The sequence below is a fragment of the Mirounga angustirostris genome, unplaced genomic scaffold, assembly GCF_029215605.1.
Source record: "Mirounga angustirostris isolate CCGP_5_RB_7025 unplaced genomic scaffold, mMirAng1.0.hap1 SCAF_13, whole genome shotgun sequence".
Lineage (NCBI taxonomy): Eukaryota > Metazoa > Chordata > Mammalia > Carnivora > Phocidae > Mirounga > Mirounga angustirostris.
Window position 1 is genome coordinate 80,692,522 of NW_026991721.1, and position 27,956 is coordinate 80,720,477.

At 41.8% G+C, this 27,956-nt stretch overlaps 1 protein-coding gene across 1 annotated transcript in view; it reads right to left on the reverse strand.

Annotated features, from left to right (window-relative positions):
- LOC123856553 (beta-galactosidase-1-like protein 3) overlaps positions 1 to 18,975 on the reverse strand; it is a 59,565-nt gene extending 40,590 nt beyond the window's left edge. Inside the window, 9 exon segments of the mRNA XM_064575860.1 lie at positions 3,980 to 3,996; positions 4,945 to 5,026; positions 6,505 to 6,597; positions 10,072 to 10,180; positions 11,376 to 11,471; positions 12,030 to 12,098; positions 17,683 to 17,898; positions 18,052 to 18,177; positions 18,953 to 18,975. Of these exon segments, the coding sequence (XP_064431930.1) occupies positions 3,980 to 3,996; positions 4,945 to 5,026; positions 6,505 to 6,597; positions 10,072 to 10,180; positions 11,376 to 11,471; positions 12,030 to 12,098; positions 17,683 to 17,898; positions 18,052 to 18,177; positions 18,953 to 18,975 (831 nt within the window).
- Positions 18,976 to 27,956: the final 8,981 nt, after the last annotated feature.

Consider the following 27,956-nt stretch of genomic DNA (forward strand, 5'->3'; position numbering starts at 1 on the left):
AAAAAATAGAAACAGAAGGAAAACTTCCAAACTCATTCTATGAGGCCAGCATTACCTTAATCCCCAAACCAGGCAAAGACCCCATCAAAAAGGAGAATTTCAGACTGATATCCCTGATGAATATGGATTCCAAAATCCTCAACAAAATCCTAGCTAATAGGATCCAACAATACATTAAAAGGATTATCCACCATGACCAAGTGGGATTTATCCCTGGGATGCAAGGGTGGTTCAACATTCACAAATCAATCAATGTGATAGAACACATTAGTAAGAGGAGGGAGAAGAACCATATGGTCCTCTCCATTGATGCAGAAAAGGCATTTGACAAAATACAACATCCTTTCCTGATGAAAACTCTTCAGAGTATAGGGATAGAGGGAACATTCCTCAAGTTCATAAAATCCATCTATGAAAAACCCACAGCGAATATCATCCTCAATGGGGAAAAGCTGAGAGCCTTTCCCTTAAGATCAGGAACACGTCAAGGATGCCCACTCTTGCCACTATTTTTCAACATAGTACTAGAGATCCTAGCAACAGCAATCAGACAACAAAAAGAAATAAAAGGTATTCAAATTGGCAAAGAAGAAGTCAAGCTCTCTCTTTTCTCAGACAACATGATACTTTATGTGGAAAACCCAAAAGACTCCACTCCCAAATTACTAGAACTCATCCAGCAATTCAGTAATGTGGCAGGATACAAAATTAATGCACAGAAATCAGTTGCTTTCTTATACACTAACAACGCAACTGTAGAAAGAGAAATTAGAGAAATGATTCCATTTACAACAGCACCCAAAACCATAAGATACCTCGGAATAAACCTAACCAAAGAGGTAAAGGATCTATCCTCTAGGAACTACAAAACACTCATGAAAGAAATTGAAGAGGACACAAAAAGATGGAAAAATATTCCATGCTCATGGATCGGAAGAATAAACATTGTTAAAATGCTTATGCCACCCAGAGCTATATATACCTTCAATGCCATCCCGATCACAATTCCAATGACATTTTTCAAAGTGCTGGAACAAACAATCCTAAAATTTGTATGGAATCAGAAAAGACCCTGAATCGCCAAGGAAATGTTGAAAAAGAAAAACAAAGCTGGGGTCATCATGTTGCCTGACTTCAAGCTATATTACAAAGCTGTGATCACCAAGACAGCATGGTACTGGCAGAAAAACAGACATATAGACCAACGGAACAGAATAGAGAACCCAGATATGGACCCTCAGCTCTATGGTCAAATAATCTTTGACAAAGCAGGAAAAAACATGCAATGGAAAAAAGACAGTCTCTTCAGTAAATGGTGCTGGGAAAATTGGACAGCCACATGCAGAAGAATGAAACTCGATCATTGTCTAACACCATTCACAAAGATAAACTCAAAGTGGATGAAAGACCTCAATGTGAGACAGGAATCCATCCAAATCCTAGAGGAGAACATAGGCAGTAACCTCTTTGACATCACCCACAGCAACTTCTTTCAAGATACATCTCCAAAAGCTAGTGAAACAAAAGCAAAAATGAACTTTTGGGACTTCATCAAGATAAAAAGCTTCTGCGGGGGAAATCAGAGGGGTAGACGAACCATGAGAGACGATGGACTCTGAAAAACAAACAGGGTTCTAGAGGGGAGGGGGGTGGGAGGATGGGTTAGCCTGGCGGTGGGTATTGAGGAGGGCACATTCTGCATGGAGCACTGGGTGTTATGCACAAACAATGAATCATGGAACACTTCATCTAAAACTAATGATGTAATGTATGGGGATTAACATAAGAATAAAAAAAATAAAAAATAAAAAGATAAAAAGCTTCTGCGCAGCAAAGGAAATAGTCAACAAAACAAAGAGGCAACCCACAAAATGGGAGAAGATATTTGCAAATGAAACTACAGATAAAGGGCTGGTATCCAAGATCTATAAAGAACTTCTCAAACCCAACACCCAAAAAACAAGTCAAAAAGTGGGCAGAAGATATGAAAAGACACTTCTCTGAAGAAGACATACAAATGGCTAACAGACACATGAAAAAATGTTCATCATCATTAGCCATCAGGGAAATTCAAATCAAAACCACACTGAAATACCACCTTACATCAGTTAGAATGGCAAAAATTGACAAGGCAAGAAACAACAAATGTTGGAGAGGTTGTGGAGAAAGAGGAACCCTCTTACACTGTTGGTGGGAATGCAAGTTGGTACAGCACTTTGGAAAACAGTGTGGAGGTGCCTCAAAAATTTAAAAATAGAGCTACCCTATGACCCAGCAATTGCACTCCTGGGTATTTACCCCAAAGACACAGATGTAGTGAAAAGAAGGGTCATAGGCACCCCAATGTTCATAGCAACAATGTCCGCAATAGCCAAACTGTGGAAAGAGCCGAGATGTCCTTCAACAGATGAATGGATAAAGAAGATGTGGTCCATATATACAATGGAATATTACTCAGCCATCAGAAAGGATGAATACCCAACTTTTACATCAACATGGATGGGACTGGAGGAGATTATGCTAAGTGAAATAAGTCAAGCAGAGAAAGTCAATTATCATATGGTTTCACTTATTTGTGAAACATAAGGAATAGCATGGAGGACATTAGGAGAAGGAAGGGAAAAATGGGGGGTGGAATTGGAGGGAGAAATTAGCCATGAGAGACTATGGACTCTGAGAAACAAACAGGGTTTTAGAGGGGAGGGGAGGGCGGATTGGTTAGCCCGGTGATGGGTATTAAGGAGGGCACGCACTGCATGGAACACTGGGTGTTATATGAAAACAATGGATCGTGGATCACCACATCAAAAACCAATGATGTATTGTATGGTGACTAACATAACATAATAAAATTTAAAAAAATAAAAATAAAAATAAAAATAAATAAATAAATTTTTTAAAATAATAGTAATTTAAAATTTAAAAAAAATTTTTAAAGTGACAAGAGAAAAAGAACCAACAACAAAAAAAAGAGACTTACTACAGCCATTAAAAAATAGATAGCCATGGAGCCAGCCCTGGCAGAGTCCTTCCATGTACTAGGTCAGAAGATGTGTAGAAATTAGTGAGAAGAGGAAATAAGATTAATTTGTTCTTCAATTAAAACTTGTGTAGGAGGGTGTAAGGCAGAGGAAGCACCTCGGGAGGCTCTGGCCACGTGAGCAGTGCACCCCTTACTTTGCAGTACTGAAGAAGGCTTTCCTGCCTAAGGGAGAAGAGCAGTGTGGGCTGAGCCTGGAAAGGAAGACTGCATCAGGTCATACCAGGCCTCGCCAGCCATGGCACCAGCTTTGGATATTATCCTGGGCACAAAGGAGACCCAGGAAAGTGTGTTAAGCAGAGGAAACCATAATCAGTTTGGTCTTTAAGAGCTCAATCTAGCTGTTCTGTGAAGAAGGGATATAATTCCCAAAGGCACGGACCATGATTTTTCCATCTTTGAAACTATCACAAGGGACAACCCACTGAGAGGAAATAGGAACTACTCCATCCATGGTTGTTAATGAATTCATGTACAACAGTTATTCACTTCCATAATTTGCAGTCTGGCTAAAATAGGCTGACTCCAGCAAAGCTAGTTATGAGTCCTCTCTCAGCAATGTATATAGCCAATTTCTGAGCTCTGTCCTTGCAGAGAAAAAGGAACATCACCTCCCTTTGATTTACCCCACATAATCCCCTCACTTTCCCTCTAGTCATCTCCATGAGGTGCTTCACTAACAGTGGTGATGGAAGCAGGACTTCCTCTTCATTCCCCATGACAAAAGGCATAAATTCCCCAAATTGCTTTGGAACCTAGCTGAGGCCTTGGGGGTGGAAGGAAGCAGGAGTTACCTTGCCAGGCCTGTTCTCATTGAACACCAGCTGCACAGGCTAGGGAGGATTGGGCAGGCAAAGGAGCAAAGACTCTTCATCTCTAAGACATCCTTACCTGCAGGAGGGAAAGCTGCTCGAAAGCACTCTTCTCAAATGTGTTCACATTGATGGTGGCCAGAACTATAGAGAGAAGAGACAGGTGCTGCATGAGGTACTGTGCCAGTGCCACCAGGGGATAGCTGGAGGCCCTGGCACACAGAAGGAAGGTGTGCTAATTAGTAATGATAATGAGACACTACTTATATTCCACTTTGCAAAGTACAAAGGGCTGCCATATAAGTCCTCACATCACTAGACACTTGCAAGGACAATGCAAGATAAGAAGGGCAGTTAAAATTAACCACATTTTGTGTAGAGAAGTAGAACAGGCCAAGACCATACAATTTGATTAGACCTAGGAACTGAAAACAAGTCTCCTGACCCAAGTTCAGCACACTTCCCATTGTACCATAATAGTGAGGGGAAGAGCCACCAAAAAGGAGGGGAAAACAGCAATATATGGAAGTAACTGGTCTTGAACTGAGGACTACCTGACAGATACTCCCTCGGACTCAAATGGCTGCTGATAATACCATGGTCATTTCCCTCACTATCATCACCTTATGATTCTGGTCTGAACTGTTCTGTTACTTCACCCTCTAGGATGAACTCAGAGTCCACAGTGAGTTTCCAGCTATAAGATCCCAGGACTAGAACTTGGCCTAGGCCATCTTCCTGACACACGTCTATCTTCTGTTTCTCCATGTGGCTCTCCACATTGGTGGAGAAGACTGGGATTCTAAGCCATGCCCAGCACCAATCCAGATTCTTAGCCCACGGAAAAATTATGAAAGATGGAAAAGTGTACTGAGACCAGAAGATCTCAATTATAACTCTGTTTAAAGACAACATGACTGAGGGAAAGAGTTGGGGTTGGTGTGTGAGCTCTTCACTTGGACCTTGAGTCCTTATCAGTATCAAGTTTCTGGAGTCCATTCCAATGTAGACATCTGAGATATACTTGGTTCAAGATTCAAACTGGCTGGTGAAGGGCCTCAGTTCTTCCTTAAAATAAGTCTAAATTTGTACCTCCTTTTATGTGGCCTTTTAGCACATTTTCTGTATCATCCGAGGTCACGAGCAGTTCCACAATCCCTCTTTCCAGCAGGGCCTGTTGAGAAAACTGGACAAAATGAACCTACTTCCCTTGCTCCCATGAGAAGAAGGAAGCATAAGGAAATTAGGGAAAAATATAGCTTGGGCTCACTTGGGCAATGTGTGAGCTAGAGAGAAAGGTTTGAATTTAGAGTCTGACCGTCTGCAATTCAGTAAATTAGGGGAACCTTGGTCTCTGTCCCAGCCTGTTTTGTTCCCAGGGATGACCACAAGAGCAGCTGAGTCAGGAGCTCTGACATCCATGGTCACAGTCTGAAGGGGAAAACCCCAAGGCTGACTTTTATGAGGAAGCACTTGAGGGAGACTCTAAATCCAAGAGAAAGAGAGAAGGTTTTGAAGCACTTGGTGCTTGAAGGAAAGAGGCCAAGGCTGTGGGGATCACAGATAAACTTCATAAAACTTGGGTCCTACCTGGACACTCAAAGGAAGCAAGAAAGCCTGTCATGGCTTCAGGGAAGGGGGGTGGAATCTAATTTGCAAACTGCATTTACTAAGGGCTGAGGAGCAGACAGATGACCAGAGGGCAAGAGGACCCCAGCTATGTGTCTTACATATTCACTAAGCCATGTCCAGGCCTGGCAGGGTAGTCAAGTAGTAAATTTTGAAAGTCAAGAAAAAACAATGCTAGCTGAATGAGACTGATTTGAGGGGGTCTAACGTGATGCCCCTGAGAATAGTTAGAGGGGGGGAGTCCCTCACAGAGCCTGTCCAGCCCCGGAGGCCAGAGCTCTGTGGGAGGAGCCAGGATGTCCGGGGAGCCCAGCACTGCCCTCCTCCCCCTCTTGTCACCTGCTCACTCTTCCTTGCCCAGGAGGCAGCTCTTCCCCACTGCCTTCTGGGTCGTCCCTCCCAGGGGTCTCTGTGTGGACACAGCTAACATGCGACCCCGCATTTTGCTTAGCAACCTGGGGAGGAGGTCCAGTTTACACTCGAAACTCATCAGCTTCTTCACTGTGGGAAATCAGGGACGGGAAGGGTCCTGACCCATCAGAAAGGCAACCAGGCAAGACTGCAGTTGTTCCCTGGCCTGAGACACCCCCCCCCCCCGCCTCATGGAGGAGCAAAGGCAACAGAAGAAAGAATGTTAACACTACAGGTCAGAAAGCTGCAGGATGAGAGCCGTCGTCATTAAGTTCATGAAGCATTATTTACTATGGATGTAAATTTACCAGCCCCCAGATTTAAGGAGAATTATGGGTCATAGAAATAGCAAGAGAAAGATATAATCTTTCCACATCATGTTTTATCTCCTAATAAAGTTATCTGAGTACATCTTGACAACACTGCACATTCACAGAGACACTGAACTTGATCTCACAGAGTGAGATCCAGTTTTCTCAACATAGTGATGAGACCCATAGCACCTACCACAGGGTCACCCATGCAGCAAGGGCCTTGAAAATGCATGCCTATAAAAATGACAGAGTGAGGAAGGAAGCATGTAAATATGAGGACACACCAAGTGTCTCTTACCTTTTGAACATAAGGCATGTAATCTTTATCTTTGGCAAATGAACCATATTCATTCTCCACCTGCACTGCAATGATGGGGCCTCCCCTGTGGTACTGAGAAACAAGCAAATCAAGGGGAAATGTGAAGCTACGGGTGGGAAAAGCCTGGAGTTTCTGAGTTTGCTGCTAAGATCACACACCTGGTGCGGTAAGCTTTGATCCAAGTAGTTACCTCATGTTCCTTTGGTGCTCCCTCTCTTCCCCCAGGTCCTGGAGTCAATCACCTCCAGGCACTTCAGCTGTTGCACAGAGTCCTGCCTTCCCTAGACTTTGGAGATAAGCAGCTCCCACAGTTTTCCCTCTATTTCTCATACTAATTATCTGCTTAAATATGAATCTCAAACCTAAAAACTCCCATGCTTCATTACCCACCCTATCCACTTTCCCCAGCAAATGAAAGAGGTGTTCCTTCACCCTCCTGCCTTAGGATAATGCCACCACTCATGCGTGGAGTCTCCCTGCTTCCTACTCTCTGCCCTGTTCCCTCTACCTTCTGTACTTTCAACCTCTCCTTCCAAATCAACTGACCTCCAGCATCATGGAAACGTATTCGGAACCCTCACATTGGAGAGGGAGAGCACCCAGGACTGTTACCCCACCCACAGTTCTCTTGCTCTCCCCTTTTTAAGAGCCCTTTTTCTTAAAAGAGTTACCGGTTGTCTACACTCAATTTTCTCTGCTTTCTCACTTTTTTTTGTTTGGTTTGGTTTTTTTGCTTTGCTTTCTCACTTCGACTCCACCCCTCAAACCACCACAGTAATTCTTCCAATGCCGTCGTGCCACCTGTCACCAACAGTAACCTAGTTGAAATTATACTGACATTATAAGTTTCACTGTTTAACTTAATCTTTCAATGTCCTTCCACACTCAAGTGCAGAAGCCTCTCCATACTGAAGGCAGAGTGAGCTCTTGACAGCCTGACCACTCCACCCCCTACATGGTTCCTATTGCCTACAGAGTAAATGCCAATTTTAGAGAGAGGTATTCCGTTTTGGACAATGGGACAGAAGAGAATGAGCATGCCCCTGTGTTGGAACAGAAGAGAGTGAGCATGTGTGGTGGGTTTTCCTCTACAGCCTCATCTTTTCCCTCTTTCCCACCTTACTTTCTACTTCCAGCTCTTCAAACTCCTCCTTCTGTCTCTTGCTCTCTGATCCTTACCCATTGGATCCTCCTGACCATTGCTAATGCCTGCCCATACCTCAGGTCACTGTTTAAGTTACTTTTTCTGGAAAACCATGCCCTGAGCCTCCCTTCCTCCCTTGTTGCTACCCTATGAGGGCTGTCCTGCACTTCTTCCACTGCAGCAACTATCCCTCATGTTGTAAGTGGTCATTTGTCTCCATGGGGCAGGAACCATGTCTGTCCTTCTCACCATTGGAAGCTTAGCTCCTACACAGCATCTGGCACATAGCAGGTGCTCAGTAATTACCCGTTAAGTGAACATAAGTATTCCACACTGATGAATTAAGAAAAATTGCTTGTATTATTGAACCATATCTTCTCCCCAACCTGGAGGGTGAGATTTCTAAAAACTGCGTCATAAATTCACGGTTGACCTTACAAAACAAACAGGGTTAGAAGGGTGAAAGTCCCAAGTGAAATAGTAAAGACACTCTAAAAATTACTTAAATGTAATAATTAAAACAAGACAACCAAATAGAAAACTCTAAAATACTAACAATTTAGTAATGATAAGCCCTATAAATTTCATTTGCACTTAAAATTCCTTGCTTTTGAAAAGTTTCCTGGGATTTCCTACCTCACGATTTCAGTGAGGTGTTTGTAAATTCGCGTTGCTTGCTGCATCTGTATTAATGATATGTGGCATTTCTACTTGTGCCTGAACTTCCAGCCAAACATCCAAAGTCTTTCTAGCTTTAAGGCTCAGAGATTTTTGCTCCTGCATCTGGTCCCACCTATTTGGCAGAAACGCAGCCAGAAACGTATGGTTTTTAGCCCTTCTGATGAAAGATGTACCTCAATTCCGCCTAAGAGACCCAGAGTTTAATCCTAACGATGTCTTCTTCCCCGCAGCATTGCTCATCTCTCCTAAAGCTGTACTGCAGAGACATTATTCCTAATCTGTCTTTCCCTTTATTTCCATTCCTAATCCACAGTTTCTTTTCTTTAAAATTATTCTAAGAGTAACTCATAATTCACAATTGAGAATGAGTTACAAAGGGCTAGATCTGCATCATATCCCCCCCCCAAAAAAAGAGTCTAAGATAATAAGCTATTGGTCTACTACCTAATAATTGGTTTTTATCCCCTCTCAAGTTTTATCAAGATATATGCTCTCAAAATAAGATTTATTTTTATTTAAGTAATAGCCATGCACCCCCTCTTCTTTGGAAGAGAGTTGTATTTTAAAAATCAAACATAATGACCAAACAATTGCTGCCTTGTAGACTGCAGGGTATATGTTCTTTTTTATCACAGACTGGTCTGTGTGCTGTGGGTACCTTGCATAAGATCTGGAGACTCCATGAAGAAAGGAAAATGCATGGTGTCTGTGCTCTGTGCATTCATGAAACTAAAACAAACTGGAATGTAAATAGCAATAACAAATATACTCACACAGGTACAAAATGACATATAAGCCAAGTTATGCATTATAGCATAAACTTGAAAAATCAAATGTCCATGATGAGGTACTAGTTAAATGAATCACGATATATCCAAATTGTGGGATACTATGCAGATATTAAAAAGAATGGGTTTCAAAAATATATTTTTAAGTGAAAAAAAAGTTCAGTGGGAATTGTGTATTTTTTATTAAAAAGTATGCATAAATACACATACACATGTGTAAGTGTATGTATAAATAACTTGCTTCTATATGTGTAGGAAATCTCTGGAAAGACACACAAAAATCTGGCAAAATTGATTATCTTCTGAAAAGGAAATTGAATGGCTTTGGCTCAGGGTAAGAGGGGAGAATTATTTCACCATCAACTCTTTTATACTCTTTTGAGTTTTATCACCAAGGACCTGTATTAACTATTTAAAACAACAAAGATAATTTAAGAGTAAAAATAAGCAGTATGAAGGTCAGTGAGCTTAATGAATATCGAGTACATTCAGAACAATGACAACCACAAATGAACACCCTTTGTCAGTCCCTTGTACCATGTGTGTCTTTCTAGAAACCTTGGGGTAAAGGCTCTACTTAAGATGGGGGTCTAGAATTGAAAATTGCAAGAATGTCAGCTTTAATTCTCATAAAGACTGGGCATGGCCTATTCTGTGAACAAGCCAGAAAAACAATTTCCTAGAGCAAAGATAAGAAGGAAGGTACAGGAGGGGTGCCTGGGTGGCTCAGTCGGTTAAGCATCTGCCTTTGGCGCAGGTCGTGATCCCAGTGTCCTGGGATCGAGTCCCACATCGGGCTCCCTGCTCAGTGGGGAGCCTGCTTCTCCCTCTCCCTCTGCCCCTTCCCCTGCTTGTGCTCTCTCTTTCTCTCTCTCAAATAAATAAATAAAATCTTAAAAAAAAATAAAAGAAGGAACAGGAAATTTGCTTTACCTGGAGAGGAACAACTCTGGAAATCAGGTGGTCAAAATACTTATCAACTGCTTCAACAAAGCCCTTGTAGGTTGTTCTCAATATCATCTTGGGGTCTTGCAGCAACCAGCTGGGGGCCAAAGGGGACAAGCTCAGTGTCTGAGGTGGGAGGGTAGAGGTGAGGGTAAGTGGGGGTGGGGCTTTGGCAGTTTTACATCCTTTGAGCTCATGTCCATGGTCCTGGAGCACTCAGGGGTCCTGAAGGGATGGGTCCATGTCAGGTTTTTGGACCATTCTCAGAAATTTAGAAGAAAAGATACCAACTCCATCGACATGGCACTTTACAACTTACTATCAAGACTTGTACTCCCACATCTTAATGAGAGGTAGTTTAACCTTTCGTTGAATACTCTCCTCTCTTCTTGTTCAGTTCATTAAAAACATTTTTCTTGAGCACAGTGTAAACACCTTAGGCAGAGGTTGCATTTCCTCTAAGAGCTGAGACTTCCAGCACAGAGTAAGAGCTTATAAGCCAGTAAGCACACCTCCAGATCACCTGTAAAGTACTGGGCAGGGATCCAGCTAACCTGCCCCATGAAATGCTTCTCCTCTAAGGCACCCTCTTCTTCAAGGTCAGGTATTTTCTGCTCCTGAGCTGGGATGGGAAAACAAGCTCATCTTGGAGAAAAGTAATTCTTTTACCTGACAAAGGAAAGTAAAAGTGCTCACCTGGAGCAGAGCCATGGTCTAAATGGGCAGTCCTGTCAGCTTGTGACAGTAACAGAAGAGCATTCTTGAATTCTCACCCTGAACGTTAGTTGTTTGCATTGAGGGCAAGCATCACAGATGAGAGAACAGGCAAAGGAAAATAAGAGGGAAAGGAGGGGGACTGAAGGTTCTTAGTACAGAGAATTTGGTCTTCCACTGACAAACTAAGAGAAAAATCAGACATGGTTAGAACAAACCCATTCTTCAGTGTCTAAGGCTTCCCCCTATTCTTCCCACCACAGGCCAGAGTTGGGCATAGCTCCCTCCAGTGTGGAAAAAAGACTATGATCATCCTGATGCTTCCTCTCCCCCTGCACACTCTTGGCCACACACCCAGAGCACCAGCACGATGTGTCGTCTATAAAATGGGGATTACAAGAGCACCTACACCTCACCATACTATTGCAACCCCTGCCTGAGACAATGTATATAAAGCAAATAACAGTGCAAGACACAGAGGATGTGCTCAATTGTTATTAGACTGAAGTTTTATGTTTAGTAAAGCCAACAAATAAACTTTACTACAACCACAACTCTGGACTCACAGCCCCACTCACCTGGGCAAGCCCCCGAGGTCAATCTCACTGCAGATGTAGGGGCCTGGACGCAGAATCACCCACAACCCGATCTCCGCAGCCATCAGCACAAAGGCCCTAGGGAGGTCAGTGTCAGCAGCTCTCAAGACACAGAGGGGATGGTGGGGACAAGCCCAGCATCACAAGGTGGTGGAGCTGCCCAGCTCCTCTCCTCCCTCCCTTCACAGGCCCTGGGAGCTGGGTTCACACTTGCTCCCAGCCCAGGACCTTCTGCACAGCCCCACTGGGGGCATAAGGAGGAAGGGCATCAAACAGGGTATGGGGGGGTCCCAACAGTGAACCTGACCCCAACAGCCTTAGAGGGGTAACCATAGAGGGGCAACCCCTGTCCCAGCACAGATGGCTGGCCCACACTGCAAAGCAGGGCAGACACTGGGGATTAGGCACCTCTGGGCTGCAGTGAAGAGGTCTGGGCTCAGAGGAAGCAGACCCAGAACCCCAGGAGTAACAGGTTCATGGAGAACATGTGGGTCCTGAGAACAAGGCTCCCGACCTGCCTCTCTCTGGTTCTCAAAGCAGAACCAAGATGGTCCCACAGTTCCTGATCAACCCCAAGGGGCCACCTCTCTGCCTCCCCACCCCAGGCCAGGCCATAGAAGAAGCAAGAGCACTTACTCCAGGTCCAGGTTCCCAGAGAAGTCAAATTTGCCTCTTTGTGGCTCATGGAGGTTCCACGGAACATAGCTGTAATAGGGAAGGGGGAAGTACAATAAACATCTTCTGATTTCTTTCCTCTAAATTCCTAGGTCAGCCCCAAATCCATGCCAACACCTGGGATAGCTCTATTTTGGAATAAGTTGGAGTTTCTAATGGCAATTAAATACATATTATGTAAACATTGATTATTGTCAATAGTTCCTTTCTTTATTACCCAGTTGTGGTCCAAGCTGCCAATAATCCTATGATTCTAGATTCCTTGAATTTATACATAAATTATCCCACTCACCACTCCATTCTACGTAATACCCATTAAACCTATAATGAAAAGGATAAAACCCTCGAATGCCTACATATACCCAAGAAATTTTTGCTAAGAATTAATCAAAATAAGAATAGAGGAGGACTTCCTACAAGGATAATGGAGATGCAATGAAGAAAAGTGCCAGTTTTAGATTTAGCAAGAAGGACCGTGTGAGGCACCTTCCCCCACCCCCAGGGCTGAGCCTGTAGGGACAAAGAGATACGTGTAAAATTTTTATTAGGTGCTATTTTTATTAGATGACTATCTTTTTTGTGTGTGTCACCAACAAAGTTCTTGAGTGTTGTGCCTCTAACCTCATTTTCTCATTAGCTCTGTAGTTCTTATTACACAATTTTGCACAATGTAGATTTTAATCCATATGTTGCATTGTGGTAGAACTGACTGTATTTAAGATCTTTCGTTGTGAGGAGGAATGAAAAGTTGGTTTGCTCAAGACTTAAATATGCATGATAAATTTTATAGCTATGCACTAAGAGAACAGAATGAAAAAAAAATGCTAAATGATGCTCACAAGTGACTTACTTAAAGGATATTGCTGGGAAAAGTTGAAAACAAAGATAGAAAATGATATAGATGAGGCAAAATTATTCTAGCAATCTTAAATAGCAGGCAAAATGGACTTTAAAGCAAAAAAAAAAATCCCTCACAAATAGATGTTGAGAAAAAAAAAACAAAAAAAAAACCAAATAGATGTTGATAGGCATCGAATAATAAAAAAGGAAATGATCCATCAAGAAGATACAGTAATCATGACCTCATGTGGTCTATGATCATAGCTTCATGTAAAGGAGGAATTAACTGAACCAGAGAAAGGGATAAATCCATAGTCATAGTGGGAAGATTTAAAATACTTCCCTAAGAAACAAAGAAAATAACAGCAAAAACTTGTAAGGATGTAAATTTGAATAACACAAATGAAAGGCTGAATCTAAGAAATACATAGAGAACTCAGTAGCCAAAGGTAGAGCACATATATTCTTAAAAACACATGCAACAGTCGTAAAATACAAAATAAATCTCAACAAATCTCAAAAACTTACATCACATAGTCCATGATCCCAAGACAAAGACAACTACATTAGAAAATTAGGCTTTAAAAATATAAAAAGTAAAATAAATAAATAAAACAGAAGGCATATTCCCAAATAGCTGAAATGTTTGAGACCAGGTGACAAAGTATTACACAGCAAAATTTATGGGATATGTAACCAAAGCAATAATTAGAGGTACACTCATATCCCTGAATAAATATATTAGAAAATGCAAAATCCTGGAAAGAAAATGAGCTAAATATTCAACTCAGGAGACAAGGAGAAAAGAAGGAAGTGGAAGAGGAGGAGAAAGAAAGGGAGGAGAGGGTGGGGGAGGAGGAGGTAGAGGAGGAGGGGGAGGAGGAGGTAGAGGAGGAGGGGGAGGAGAGAGTAGGGGAAGAGAAGAGGAGAGGGGAGAAGGTACTAAATCAAAGAAGGTAGAAGAGAGGAAATTATGCATAACTCAGAAATAATCAACTAGAAAACAAAAAGATATAGAGAGCATTAATAAAGCTACAAGCTAGTTCTTTGAAAAAACTAAATATTTAGACAAGATTAAAAAAAAGGCCTAAATACACAATATGATGTACAACTTCCAAGAAAGAAAGGAGAATCTTTAAAAGTCCCAGTTAATCCAAAAGAAGAAAGAAAAGGAAAAAAGATCTACAGAATAAAAATAGTATATACTCTAGAAGAAAAAACAATAACCATTCAAGAAAGCTGAATCTTCACCTCACAACCACAAAAGATAGTAGTCACAGAGATTTTACAGGTGAATCTTAAGAAACATTCAGAGTAAAGAGAATTCCTTTGCAAGATAGTTTCAGAGAAGAGAAAAAAATATATAGTCACTCTATGAGTTTCCAAAAGAAGAAAGAAAAGGAGAAAAGATCTACAGAATAAAAATAGTATATACTCTAGAAGAAAAAGCAGTAACCATTCAAGAAAGTTGAATCTTCACCTCACAACCACAAAAGATAGTAGTCACAGAGATTTTACAGGTGAATTTTAAGAAACATTCAGAGTAAAGAGAATTCTTTTGCAAGGTAGTTTCAGAGAAGAGAAAAAAATATATAGTGACTTGATGAGTTTATTATAAGACTGATCAAAACTGGACGAGATACTAAGAGAAATACAATTTTAAATCAATTTCAGTTATAATCATAAATATATATATATCTGAAATAAAACACAAATAAATCAAGTCTAGCAATCTATATGTGTTCATGTGTGTGTGCATATTCACATATTCATGTCTCGTAACCAAACAGAATTTATCCCAGAGCTGTGGATTGGTTGAATATCAGAAAAATTGTCAATATAATTTATTACTTTAATAAAGAAGTGAAGAAAAACCATATAATTTTTTCATTAGATGTAGAAAAGACTCTCAATAAAACTCAATGATTACTTATGATTAAATTCTTTGATTATTAGATGAGCCAGTTATCAATTTACTGCCTCCCAGCTTCAGATGCAACCTTTAGTATCAGCTCTGCAGTAATGGATGCAGCCTGCCCTTGAAGCATTTTGTCCTTTGTAGCGAGTACCGTGCTTATCTTTGCCACAAGAGGACGGTGGAGAGACATTCAGGAGGAAAGGGGCATCTCTTCTGATTGCAGTGCAGGTTTTGCATTTCTATGGTCCTGCTAGGTCTTGTCAGTGGTGTAGGTGGGTCAGGACATCCGGTGGTTCTTTGTTTTTTAAATAATCAATGCATTGTAAGTATAATCCATAACAACCAGTGTAGAATTGCCCAGAAAAGCAAGGGAACTCAACTATTTTTTAATTGACATAATTATAGTTCAGATGTAAAACTTTACATTACATTACATTAAATGCCCCGTAGAGTTTTGCTAACATTTTTTTCTGCTCTTTCTCCTTCTATATTGTAAGCTTAAGCCTCTCAGGACTGCCTTTACTTTTTCCTGATGTTTCTAATAAAATCCCACAGCTTGACCATGAAGACAACATATCCTTCTGATTGCTGGTGATAAACATCTCAGCAAGAAACAGAAAAATGAGTTCTGTCTCATAAAATGATAAAATGCCCTGCAGAGGGGACTTAACTTTACATGACTTTACAAGCAGGGTTGCAAAGTGCTCTGAACGTCATCCTCAGTCTCGAAGTCCCCAGTTATGAAAGGTGGTTGAGTTGCTTAGCTGCTGGAACCAGGTGTCTGAATTCAAAGCATAGTTCTGCTAATACTGTGTAGTCTTGGAGCAAGTGCCTGAGTTTTCTCACCTACATAAGATAATGATTACACTACTCACCATATAGTATTGATATAGTGACAATGTGAATTAATATTTTCCAGGGTTTAGAACATGCCTGGCTAAGTGTAAATACTATATACATGTTCGCTGAATAACTAAAACTGGTTGTCGTACTTTATAGTGTGGATATATGTAGATGGGGATCTCAGTGTTCTGTCAATGGCAGCATTGTTATATGAAGGGTGGGCTCCCCTGCCTTTACTCCTTTTTTTTTGTAAGATTGATTGATTGATTGATTTGACACAGAGAGAGAAACAGCTAGAGAGGGAACACAAGCAGGGGGAGCAGGAGAGGCAGAGGGAAAAGTAGGCTTCCCGCGGAGCAGGGAGCCCCACGCGGGGCTCGATCCCAGGACCCTGGGATCATGCCCCGAGCCGAAGGCAGACGCTTAACAACTGAGCCATCCAGGTGCCTCAGCCTTTTTTCTCCGACTCCAAAAACACCATTCCCATGAAGTTAACCTCACGTTCTTTCCCGTGCACCTGTTACAGGGCTGCCTTCCTTGGAATGGTTTCTTGAGGCTTACCCTCTATCCCACTTTTATCGACTCCCAACTTTTTGAGCTTCAAGGCTTTTGTGGAAATAGGTTTGTTATGAAGGAATCTCCACTGTTCCTAACTCAAATGTGATTTTTGCTTCGGGCTGGTTTTCATTTGACTGGCCATCTGTGCACAGGCAGGAGGCTATGCCCGTGTGTGACCTGGGCAGCATCCTCACTCACAGCTGGGTCACAGCAAGGGTCACACCTTGAGAAGAAGGTGGGAGGAGACTCACCCTGAGGAAGCTAGTTAAGCCCTCTATACTTCTGTCATTTACCCCCCCGCACAGTGAGAATTACAGTATCCATCTCATAGGACAGCTAGTTGTGAAGATTAAGTGATTTTGTGAAGATAATTACAAAATGCCCAGCCATCAGTAGACCCTAAATACACGTTACCTTTTGTCACTATACACCTAATCATGTTAAAGATCACGCTAAATTTATCATGTTAAATGTATATTTAATCATGTTACATTTATATTTAAATTCTTATGATTGACTAAAGTAAGTTTGCATTTCTTTTTTTGCCATTAGAATTGAGTTCATATACGTGCCAGGCATTGTGATAGGCACTTTTCACATAAATAAGGTAAAGGTTTTATCTCATTTAATCATCAATACAAACTTATGAAGCAATTTTTATTTTGCCCATTTATGGACGAGGACACCAGGGCCCTAGGATGTGATGCCCTTGGAGGCAGAGCTGGGACTGAAGACAGGTCTGTCTGACCCTGCGTCCCTATGCTCTTAATCATTAAGCTACAGTATTCATTCCCTTAATGCCATTAAACTTCACTTTAGTGATACTGGTATTTCCTTTGCCGTGTCCATTTCTTTTGATACTATTATTCCTTTACAAGCTCACCTCCATATACATAAATAAAAATCGTTTTTAAAACACCATGTATTGAGGCTCCTGGGTGTCTTAGTTAAGCATCTGCCTTTGGCTCAGGTCATGATTCCAGGGCCCTGGGATTAGATGGAGCCCCACATCAGGCTCCCTGCTCAGCAGGGAGTCTGCTTCTCCCTCTGCCCCTCCCCCCAGCTTGTGTGCGCGCAGGCGCACACACACAGTCTCTCTCAAATAAATAAAATCTTAAAAAAAACCCACCATGTATTATTTATCTCTAAGTATACTTTGAGCCTTTGTCATTGAACTGAGAGCTCCTAAGGGACCCAACGACTCTCCCATTAGAGAGATTCTTGTGGCAATCACTTACTCCTTCTGTCTTGCTCTCATTAACCCCTACCCAAGGCTTTGACCACAGCAAACCAAGTGTGAGGTGTGACACTTAAGCATATAAGGCACATGCTAGAAAGGACTATTCCGAAGGTAAACCCTCAGGCGGGGGCCCCAAATCCAGAGGCTCTGCGCCTGGATGCAGGGGTTAGGAGTAGGGTAGCAAGGTCATGCAGGGCTAGAGGGCCAGCACTCACGTGGTGAGGGTGTTGAATCCACAGGCCTTCAGCTTCAGCAAGCGGTCCCTCCAGTACTCCCCGGGCACCCGGAAATAATGGATGGAGCCCCCGAAAATCAGGAACTCGTGACCCCCCAGGGTGAAGTATGGCTTACTTCCGACTCTGCTTTCAGTCTCAAGTCCCACAGATCGGTCCTTCAGCGTGAGGGGGGTCAGGTGAGACCAATTAAACATGCTGAGAGAGCGAGAGAGAAAGAGGACAGGCCGCCATAGCCTTAGCGGAAAGGGAAGTTCTTGTGGTAGGACACGCTGCGAGCATCCTGCTGCTATTATCTTCTCCAAGAAAGAAGACGCCCCCACCCCCTTCCCCCACTCAGGCAAACCGTACCGGGCTGGCTGTAGCTGTGCATTTGTGTATATAAGACGCACTCTATCTTTCACTCGGGGAGCAAAACCTGGTAAGATAAGTGGCACGAAAAAGATGCACAGGATTCTTCTCCAGGAGAGACACCAGCTGAAAAGAGAAAGAGCAATGACCAAGGGAAGGCACTGGACTCGTCAAACTGTAAGGATTAAAATGCTGCTCTAGAAGCAGGTTAGTCGCAAGAGCCACAGAGGAGGCTCACATCAAGGTAGCTCTTCTAGGCTAGCCTAATGCGCAGGGAAACTGCGGCGTTACCTGGATCCACTGAGGTCCCCTGCACCACCCCGGCTGCCCCACAGCCCACCTCAGTCCCGACAGAAAGCTGAGGATAGACAGTCCTAGAAGCCCACAGCCAGGAACAGGACAGGGCGGGCGTGGGAACTGGAGAAAGGGGGTCCTAGGAAAAGGTGGAGGAGGGCTAAGGGGCTCAATGAGAGGTGGGAGCACTCAGAAAGGCTGCAGTGCCCGATCCCTGGGGCATTTGGTCACCATCCACACGCTGATTTTCTTCTCTCTGGGATAATGGAACAGACTCCCAGCAGGGCTCGAGCAGATCTAAGGTGTGGACAGAAGAGCTGGAGGACCGAAAGCTTGAAAGGCGAGTCGATGAGAAAGAAGCTCGGGCAGATAGGAAGACCCAGGGGGACGTCCCAGTCCAAAGGGGCCCTTGCTCCACGTAATGACCCGGGGCCCAGAGAAATAAATTCCTGTAGATGGCCGGCTGACTAACAGAACCGGGAGGGAGGTCTAGCAGGGCCGGGTGTTAGCGCGCTCGGGGTTACCCAGCAGACCGGCTGGGCGCGAGGACCGCGGCGCCTGGAACTGCGGGCTGCGCTGCTGGGCTGCGCTGCCGGGGCAAGGTCACCTGAAGCGCCGCGGGGTGCCCATCACGCACCGCCGGGGGGGGGGTGGGGGGCCGAGGTCCGGCGCTGCTCCCGCCGCCTCTCCGCGGACCCGGACGCCGCGCACCGGAGCCGGGGAGTCTGCCAAGCAGTGCCAAGGAGGTCTCGGGCTCTTGGGGGGCGGGGAAGGCCGAGCACCGCACCCGACCCAGCGTGTCCGAACTGCCTGTGTGCGCAGATGCCTTTCAGCTGGTGCGAGTAATGTGGGAGGGTCTTGAGCTATGGCCATGACCTTGGTTTTCCTATACTGTGTGTCACCAGCCAACTGGGAGGGAAAGGCGATAAGTGGGAGGAAAAAAGGAAAACTTTGCCTATGCGTGTTCCGCGGGCTCAGCGACTGTGGTGAGTGCCCCTCCGGCTGCAGACAGCGCGTCCAAACCAATGGATGGAGTGTACACACAGACGAATAGTTCCAAAAGGATGGGTAAATGCCAAAATAAAGGTTCTACAGGGTGCGATAGAGGTGCAGGCGAGGGACACAGGGTACCCTGGAGGACTACAGTTTAACCAAACCGAGTCTGTAAAATAAGAGAATTATCAGAGCAAAGAAGGGAGTGCTGTTCCTATCAGTGGAACAGTTTGGAAGTATCTACATAGGTTATAAAAGAAGTACAGTTTGGAATTCTTTGGTTTCAAACTAGCAGGAGATGGGGCTGGAGAGATCAGATCAGGAGGAGGCAGGCCAGGGAGGGCAGTGGAGACAATGAACTGCTTCAGTTCAGCCTCTTTCCAGAGATTTCAAGCAGAAACTAAGTCAGATAGTAACTTTCTGGAGATCAGGAGACTGCAAGGTGTAGGCTGGATGGGAAACAGACAAGTCATCCCAATATACGTGGTGATCCCAGGATAAGGGCTGGAATTGTTCTCATGGTGGTAATATTAAGCAAGAGGATGGAGTTGATTTAAGAAAATTTGGGGAGGTAGAACTGGTAGCTGTTGATAAGTGATTGGATGAGGCAGATGATACAGAGAGAGGAGTCTGGGATGACACCGTGTCTCAGCCTAAGTGACTGGGGTAAATGGTGCTGACATTTACTGAGATGAGAAACACAGGAAGTGGCAGAGGTTTGACTAGACAGAGAACAGTGATGTACCCAGCTTGGAACCTCCTGGATTTGAAGTCCCTGTAATGAAGAGAAGCCTTCTGATTTTTCTCTTCGAAGTCTTTGCTTTTTCTCTCCCATTTGAAAGAACAAAGCCTGTGGTATCAGGTTGCAATCAGGACTACAGTTTTCAGAAAATATGATGGGTTTTCTTCTGTTGTCTCACTTATTATAGGTATGCTTTTTTCTTTTCTTTTCTTTTCTTTATTTATTTTTTTATTCTTATGTTAATCCCCATACATTACATCATTAGTTTTAGATGTAGTGTTCCATGATCCATTGTTTGTGCATAACACCCAGTGCTCCATGCAGAATGTGCCCTCCTCAATACACATTACCAGGCTAACCCATCCTCCCACCCCCCTCCCCTCTAGAAACCTCAGTTTGTTTTTCAGAGTCCACCATCTCTCATGGTTCGTCTACCCCTCCGATTTCCCCCGCTTCATTCTTCCCCTCCTGCTACCTTCTTCTTCTTCTTCTTCTTCTTTTTCCTTAACATATATTGCATTATTTGTTTCAGAGGTACAGATCTGAGATTTAACAGTCTTGCACAATTCACAGTGCTTACCAGAGTACATACCCTCCTCAGTGTCTATCACCCAGTCACCCCATCCCTCCCACCCCACCCCCCACTCCAGCAACCCTCAGTTTGTTTCCTGAGATTAAGAATTCCTCATATCAGCGAGGTCATATGTAGGTATGCTTTTTTCAGCAACTCTGTAGATTATCCATCTTTTTTCTCATTCTTAGCTTGGAAGCAATGGACTTTTGGGTCTTTCTACATCTTACACAGAAGAATGATATTTATCTTCTTTGAATATACCCTGTTTTATAAATTTGGTTTTAATAGCTACAAACATTTATTCTTTGCCAAGATTTTAAAAACTATTCTAGGGCTTGTGCCTTTCCATATAAAATGTAGAATAAGCTTGTCTCTTTCTACAAAAAGCCATGCTAAAATTTGGATAGGAATTTCAATTGACCTACAGATCCAATTGTGGAGATTTGACATCTTTACTATGTTGAGTCTTCAAATCCATGAACATGCTATGTGTCTCCATTTCTTTTGGTCTTCTTCCACTTTTTTAAATCAGAATTTTGTGATTTTTTTTTTTTACACAGATCCTATGCGTGTTTTGTCAGGTTTATACCTCAGTGTTGCAATTTCTTTTGAGTGATTTTAAATGATATTATATTTTTAAATTCGGTTTCAGCATGTTCAGTCTTAGCGTCTAGAAATGCCATTAGGTTTCTTGTATTGATGTTGGATTCGGTGACCGTGGTAAACTCACTTATTAATTCTAGGTGGTTGTTTTAGGAATTAAAAATCCAATTCCTTGGGATCTTCTACAGAGGCAATCATGTCATCTACAAATACAGACAATTTTATTGTGGGGCTTGTGTATGTGTTGTTTATCAAGTTGAAGTAGTTTTCTCTAGTCCTAATTTGCTGAGAGTTTTTATTATGAATGGTGTTGAATTTTGTCAAATACCTGGATCCTGTCTTCATTTTTTATAACATTACCATCCTAATTTTCTTCCTGAAACATACTTTTGCCAGATATAGAATTTGCAGGTGTGTGATATTATGTGATATAATGAGAAATATATATTTGGTCTTCATTTCCAGTTCCTGCTACACAGCTCCTAAAATACTTGGAATTTCCAGAGTGAAAGAGATCAGAAGAACATTTTTTGTTATTCCTAACAAGCCTTTTTCAAGCATGTCTGAATTTATGTTAATGAGGTAACTTTTGGAAAGCCCCTCAAGATGAGGAACTGGTTACCAGGGGACCGAACCATGTGAGTAGAGATTTGGAACTTTCAGCATCTGCTCCCCCCCACAACCCCAGCACTGACCTCTGGGGAGGGGAGAGGGGCCAAAGGTTGAGTTAATTACCAATGGCCGGTGATTTAATCAATCGTGCCCATATAATGAATTCTTCATGAAAACTCTTAACTGAAACAGTTCAGAGAGCTTCCACGTTGATGGACACGTGATGAGGTGCTGGGAGGGTGGTAAGCCCAGAGAAGGTGTGGAAGCTCCATGCTCCTTTCTCATATCTGGCCCTATGCATCTCTTCCACCTGGCTGCTTTTGAGTTGCATCAAAATTATAATAACTGGTACAATAATACTATAATAAACTGGTAAACCGAAGTGTTCCCAGAGTTCTGTGAGCAGTTCTAGCAAATATCAAACATGAGGAGGGAGTTTTGGAAAAAACCGATTTGTAACCAATCAGAAATACAAGTGACATCGTGGGACCAGCATCAAAAGGGGTAGGTAGGGGACGGTCATGTGAGATTGAGCCCTTAACCTGTGAGGTATGTTCTTTGGAGTGGATAGCTATTATTGCTTCAAAAATTCTTTCAACCCAACTTTCTTTCTCCTCTTCTTATCAGATCCCAATGATATAAATGTTAGATGTGTTTTATTATTTGTTACTTTCCCACAGGTCCCTGAGTTTCTGATTATTATTATTATTATTTGGCCTATTTGCTCTCTGTTCAAATTGGGAATTCTTGGATCTTTCCCTCTATCCCCTGCTGTGATTATGTCCCTGCCTACCCTGATGTCTTTGGACACAGGAGGAGTGTCTCAGGACTGCAAAAAGAGAGACTCCCCAAAGTGGCCGCTGCTGTTGCTGGAAGCTCTTCCTATTGTGCCTGTCTTGGTGTCACTGGATGGGGAAAGGGAGTCCATATTCTAAATGACAACTTGGTATTTTATTTGGAGTATTAATACTAAAACCTAAGCCTAAAAGAAATGTGTACACAATCTGTCACACTTTCAATTTTGGAAGAACTGTCTTATACATAGAAATTAAATACTACACTAAGATATAAGCAAGGATAATAAAAATATTTAAAGCCATAACTGTTAGAACAGGTCATATCATCTGGTAATGTCTCAAAATTTTAATTCATGTATTTGGTTGTAGAAAAGAAAGTAGATTTTTAGCTTATTTGGATTGTATTCGGGAGGAAAGTTGTCAGATGGAAGGAAGAAAATGCTATAATGATCTTAAGAAATAAGAAATGAAAATAATCTGTAATAGGAAATGTGCCAAATGCCTTTGTATTAGTGGGAAAATATTAGGACAGAATAACTATAATGAATCTAGAACATAGTTCTCTCACTTGCTTCTAATACTTTCAAGGAAAAAAATTAAATATAATAAAGGATCATGGTATTTGTTTTTGTGGGTAAAAATACATTTGCTATGTGAAGCATCAAAATCATAGCTAAGAAATTATATTATAGTACATTATATATGTTATATTGATTATGTTGATCATACAACCCTTACTTAACAGTTATTACTTAATATTCTAAAAAACTTCAGGCTTCTTGCTTGGTTCTCATATTTATATATTTTTTCCAATTTCTGAAAATTTCTTATAAATTAAACCAACATTCTTAATTAATTATCCTTACTATATAGGAAACTATATGTTATTTAGTTTCTCATATTTATCATTCATTAAATTTAGGCATTTAAATAAGATGAAAATTAGAGCAGTTTCCATAATCTTAAAATCTAGTTAGAGAACTTGATCCAACCAAGGTGTAACATATAACATTTAAAACATGCAACAGATTTACTGTCTTGCCTTAAACAGCTAGAAAACCAGACCAGACAAAAATATTTAAAACAATGTTTTTCAGACATTGGACAGAAGGCAGCACAGGACTGTGATTCTTGAGATAAAGGATGCCAACAAGATAAGCCCTATGACTGCATGAGCTTAGTGTTGCAAGCAGCTTCCAGAGGTACAGCACAGTGAGAGGAATCCAAATAGAGATCCAAATGCAGGACCAAGTCAGCTAAATTGTACCAAGACAGCTACTTTGTAGAACAAAGTACCCAAGAGAAATCTGCACAGGGAGCTCCAGAGACCTGCAGAGAGGTTCCCATGAGTCTTTGTCTGAGTTCTGAACTGGGCATGCATGTGAGAAAAATACCAAGACCAGGGAAAGAATTACTAAAAAAGATTAAGCAGAAAAAAAGTCTTCAGGGCTTGCCCAGGTTTAGGAAAGGTTCACATCTCACCAGCCAGAGTGGGAAGACAATCTCCTCATGTGTGGAGAACCCAGTAGAGTCCTAATAAGGTTATTGCAATATATACTCCTTCTAACAAAGCTTATAAACAATCCTTCAAATGATCAAATTAATTCCAAGTGACATAGTGACATCCCGTTCTGGGATGAAATACATAAAGAATTATAGCAAATCCAGCAAACAACATAAAATTTACAATATCCAGCATACAATCAAAAATTACCAGGGAGGGGCACGTGGCTGGCTCAGTCAGTTGAATGGCCAACTCTTGATTTTGGCTCAGGGCATGATCTCAGGGTCCTAGGATCAATCCCTGCATCAGGTTTTGTGCTCAAGGGGAGTCTGCTTGAGGATTCTCTCCATCCCTCTCCCTGCTCATGCTCTCTCTCTCTCTCTCTCTCTCTCTCTCTCTCTCTCTCTCTCAAATAAATAAATAAATAAATCTTTTTAAAAAATTACCAGGGAAAGTATGATGCATAACCAGGAGAAAATTTAATCAGTGGAAACATTATCACATGTGAAGGAACTAGCAGAAAAGGATGTTAAATAGCTATTATAGTTATACTCCAGGTGTGTCTGTCCACCCTCCTAGAACAATGAGTCCCTCAGAGGGTAAAGTTTGTCTTCTAGTCTTCTGTGTGCCCTCAGCACTTAGTATGGCTCCAGTCACACAGAAGATGTTCTTCAATAAAAGGTTATTGACCAGCATTTTATTTTTTGTTTCTGTGTGTAACTGGAAAATGCCAGACAATAGCTCAAAGCTTTCTGATGTTCTGCAGTAAGCATCACATCCTTGCCAACTATAGACCCCATTTGGGAACTTTTTCAGAAAACAAAATTGAGAGTGTTTGTGAGAAATGTCCATTTAATCATGCTACAATTTCACCAAATGTCCTTAAAGAAGAGAGAAACCATGAAAGAGAAAATATAATATCCAGTGAGTCCCTTAGTTCTGTGTAAGACCTCTCAGCTTATGAACCCCCCAAAGGCAGTCACATTGCCGGACATTTTCAGCACCAGCCCCCTTGTCCCTCACATCTGCCCATTCTCACCTGCAGTCATGTTGAGATTCAAATTACTACGCATTTGATTATGACCATCACCTCCTGATTGGGTTAGTCTACTGTCCTTCCCCCCCATTCATAGCCATTCTTCAAACACTCCTTCAAATGCATTACCCTCAACATTTCTCTTGATTAGAAACATCTTGTGTATTTTGCTGATCAAGTAAAATTCAAACTTCTTAACTTGGCATGTATGACCCTCTAAATTCAAGCTCAATGTACCTTTCCAACTTTATTGGACTTTCCTACCCATACTCTCCCCAGACCACCATAAGCTGAAAAGTAAGCAGCCTCCTCAAACACATGCTGCAACTCTCTTCCCACGCCTGTTCCAGCTGGGATCCACTCTCCCCATTCACTTCAAACATTCTGCCTATTTGTAGACTTATCTTGAATCTATGTCCCCCTCATGAATCCTTTCTTTTCAAATCCCTCCAGTCTGAAATGCTTTCTCCTGCTAACATGGATGAATCATGAACTAACATTGTAGCTGAATGTCTTATAATTTCCCTATTAAATCATAAGCCTTTTGAAGGCAGAAAACATGTTCTAAATCTGCCTTTATCCTGTCCCCTTCTAGAATCTGAGTTCTTTAAACAAAGTATTCACTCAAAATAAAACTTAATGCAGTAAACAGCGAATTTTGATATCCATATGCTCCTAGCTGGTAACACTAAAAAGATGCTTGTTTTTATGAATGAAATTGTTCAGAAAGAGGTTTCTCATTGTCTTTCTCAAGAATTTGCCAAATACTTAAGTCGATCTAAATACTAAAAGAAAAGAACAATTGCAAAGATTGGATTAACAAATAAAATAAGGAGAATTTCCATTGTTTAAATGGTAGAGCAAAGGCTGTGGTTTCCCCTTATCCTCTTGGAAATAACCCCAAATCGACAAGGAATCGGAAGAAAAATGCAAATTTGCATGTTCTTTGAAACTAAAAGATATCAAGACAACAGGCCCAATGGAGTCACTTAAGTGAAGCCTCATGTCACCAAACAGAATTATACTTTCAGCTCTCCCAGGAATGGAATTTTAAAGTAGTCAGTCACTTGATCAGCACTAGTGAGGTAATCTGCTAATACACCCCTGCCATCCCCTAAAGGAAAGTAACTTTGCATAAAGCAACCCACTCTTTTGCCAATATAATTTCCTTAAACCCCCAGAGCTTCTTTCTCTCTGCAAGACTAGATGCTGCCCAATTCAAAGTTTTGCTCAAATAAACTTAAAAAATTTTTAATATGACTCAGTTTATCTTTTAACACCCCATGTCATGGTTCATGAAGTAGGACATATAAAAATGGCCCCGCCAACAAATGCACTAGCTGTCTCCACAGAGACCTGGGCTGACACTAATGAAGGTCACTGACATGATTCCAGCCTGTGAACAAGCAAGGCTCTGCATACCTTACCAGAGATAGGACCCCAAGACCCCATCCCGTTTATACCAGCTCTCGGAGCTCACACACAGCTCCTCTCCTTGTCCTGCAAATGACCTTCTCATGTCAGTGGCCAAACCTTCCTCATTTTAGTGTTAAATCTCCACTCCAAGGTGGTTGGGTGAGGGACATTGGGGAGGGTATGTGCAATGGTGAGCGCTGTGAATCGTGTAAGACTGATGCATCACAGACCTGTACCTCTGAAACAAATAATACATTATATGTTAATTTAAAAAAATTAAAAAATGAACAAAAAACCACACACACACAAAATAAAAATAAATAAATAAATCTCCACCCCCACAGTGAACACACAGTATGTTACATATGTGTTGTTCAGTGCATATGCTCCATCTTTCCTCATGAAGAATCATAAGTTTCCCTGCCCTTTCATCAATAGGTATGTAATCCCAACCCTTGTGGTTATTAAGACCTGGTTCTAACTTCAGCTGGGGAGTTGGATTTAAGCTAGTCTCCTGTCTCCTTAATTTGGCTGCCTCTAGCATGAACCCTTTCCTTGCTTCATACTCCATGACTCAGTGATTGGCTTTACTGCACATCAGACAGATGAACTTGGGTTCGGTTACAAAGCTATCACCTGAAATGCTATGTCCTAAAATTCCAAAGTTATGTTTGGCAAAAGATCTGATTTAGCAAGTGTCTTGAGATATAGTCTCCATAGTCACTGTCACACTGACACTCCCCTCTGTCCATCCCAGGCGGACAGTTCTTTAGTGTAGCTCATGTCCTATTATCTTGTTCTTTTACATTGTATTTTTAGCCATAGCTTTTACTTTGCATATTTTCCAATAATTACATATTTTGGATTTTCATCAAGATAAAGATTCCTATAAATCCCCTCAAATTTAGCAATCTGATCATTATTTTGCTTTTAACATAAATAAAAAGGCAAATTTCTATGAGTGCCACTGAATGCATATTTAAATATTTATTCATTTTGATTGTGTTCTTTTGCTTTTTGTAATCAGAAGTAACAAGTCTCAAGGCAACTAAAGCTGTTACATGAAAAATGTAGGTAAGAGAGGCCTGTGAAAAAAATACAAATAAGTAAACATTAGTTGCTCTAATAAGATAATTTTCAAAAAGTGGCCCAAAAGTACCATGGAGGAGAAGTTCACTGAATATTCATTATTTGTAAGATGGCTCTGGACAACATTCTCCTACCTCACTGTCTCTGGCATAAGTCAAGCACTGACTCTGAATTTTATTGTGTGTGCTTTGGTAGACAACCAACTGATTTCTTCAGCCCCAAAAGAGGAGGGCTGGTAACCAACA